This window comes from Opisthorchis viverrini (genome assembly GCF_000715545.1).
Source record: "Opisthorchis viverrini unplaced genomic scaffold opera_v5_40, whole genome shotgun sequence".
Taxonomy (NCBI): domain Eukaryota; kingdom Metazoa; phylum Platyhelminthes; class Trematoda; order Opisthorchiida; family Opisthorchiidae; genus Opisthorchis; species Opisthorchis viverrini.
The window spans coordinates 1,531,988-1,533,201 of record NW_008751694.1 but is presented as its reverse complement, the minus strand read 5'-3'; the positions used below and the strand labels follow the sequence as shown (position 1 = coordinate 1,533,201).

The 1,214-nt window shown below is 45.1% G+C and overlaps 1 protein-coding gene across 1 annotated transcript; it reads left to right on the top strand.

The window, feature by feature from the left end:
* Nucleotides 1-302: 302 nt before the first annotated feature.
* On the top strand, nucleotides 303-975 carry T265_02895 (hypothetical protein; the record flags this gene model as incomplete). Its single annotated transcript, XM_009167248.1, has 4 exons — nucleotides 303-371; nucleotides 404-475; nucleotides 508-864; nucleotides 898-975. 4 exons carry the CDS (start codon nucleotides 303-305, stop codon nucleotides 973-975), a joined length of 576 nt encoding a protein of 191 aa, XP_009165512.1.
* Nucleotides 976-1,214: the final 239 nt, after the last annotated feature.

The following is a 1,214-nucleotide window of genomic DNA, read 5'->3' as shown; positions in this document are numbered from 1 at the left end:
CTCATTGTGCGAATAGCCAGCGGCGTCAGTAAGTGGGTAGAGTTTCATGGTTCAATAAAATATGAGGTAGAAGGTGAGAAGTAGCAACCATTTTATTTCATCCTAATTACATGTATTCCAGCAGATGCGATACCAACCCATCAGAATCTACGAGCTTTCGGTAGTTTACCAGTGCCCACACCCATTGATCAGTGTTTTAAGCAACCCTCCACATTTGGCGCGAAAGTTTCGTTCCGTCACGCTACTCGCGGTATTGTTCGTTTTTTGGTTTTATTGTCTCGTCACTGACAGTGTTATGAAGAATGGCCCTGGCAAAGATAATAAAACCAGATAACAAACCGGTCACACCCCTTGAGGAGGAAATTGCGCAGGTACCCTTTTTTCAGATACGTATATTTTGTAGGCAATTACCGACCTACAAGTTCATGATGAATGGTCGGACGCGATGAAGCTTCTTTATTTTTGTGAGGCCAAGGTAGTTGTCCTTCACGCTTTATAACTCCTTAGGAAATGATGATTGGGCGTGAGAAGGCGATCGTCATCTACGTCCCTGTGCCTCAGTTGCGCACTTATCAGATGATTCATAACCGATTAGTTGGAGAGCTTGAAAAGAAGTTACGTGGTCCCCATGTTGTTCTCGTAGCCTTTCGCCGCATCCTTCCAAAACCAAAAAGGAAGTCTAAGTTCAACCCCAAGCAGAAGCGACCTCGAAGCCGAACACTGACGTCTGTCCATGATGCCATTCTCAAGGACCTGGTTTATCCTGCGGAAATTGTGGGGAAGCGCACACAAGTCCGATGTGATGGGAGCACACTCATTAAGTGCCACTTGGACGTGGCCCAGAGAAATTATATTGAGCACAAAGTAAGTGCATCTTATCTTAGCTTACCCACTTAGTTGAAGACAATTACAGGTTTGTACAAGAAGCTGACGGGCAAGGATGTACAGATCGAGTTCCCCGATTGGGTTTTGTGAGCTATGAAATTATATGCCTTTGCGGAACAGGTGTTTCTTCTTGGTAAGCTTCCGTCAGATTTCTTGGTCTAGTTCGAACGTATTTTCACTTGGGTTGTCCAAAACGAGGCCGATGGGTGAAGCGCACATTAGTAGATTCTTAACTGGCGTCGGGCGTGAGCTGTAAATATCTCTTAACATGGGCTATTTTGTTCCGATCGAATACCTCGCCTTGGGCATCGTGGTAGATCGATTTTTAC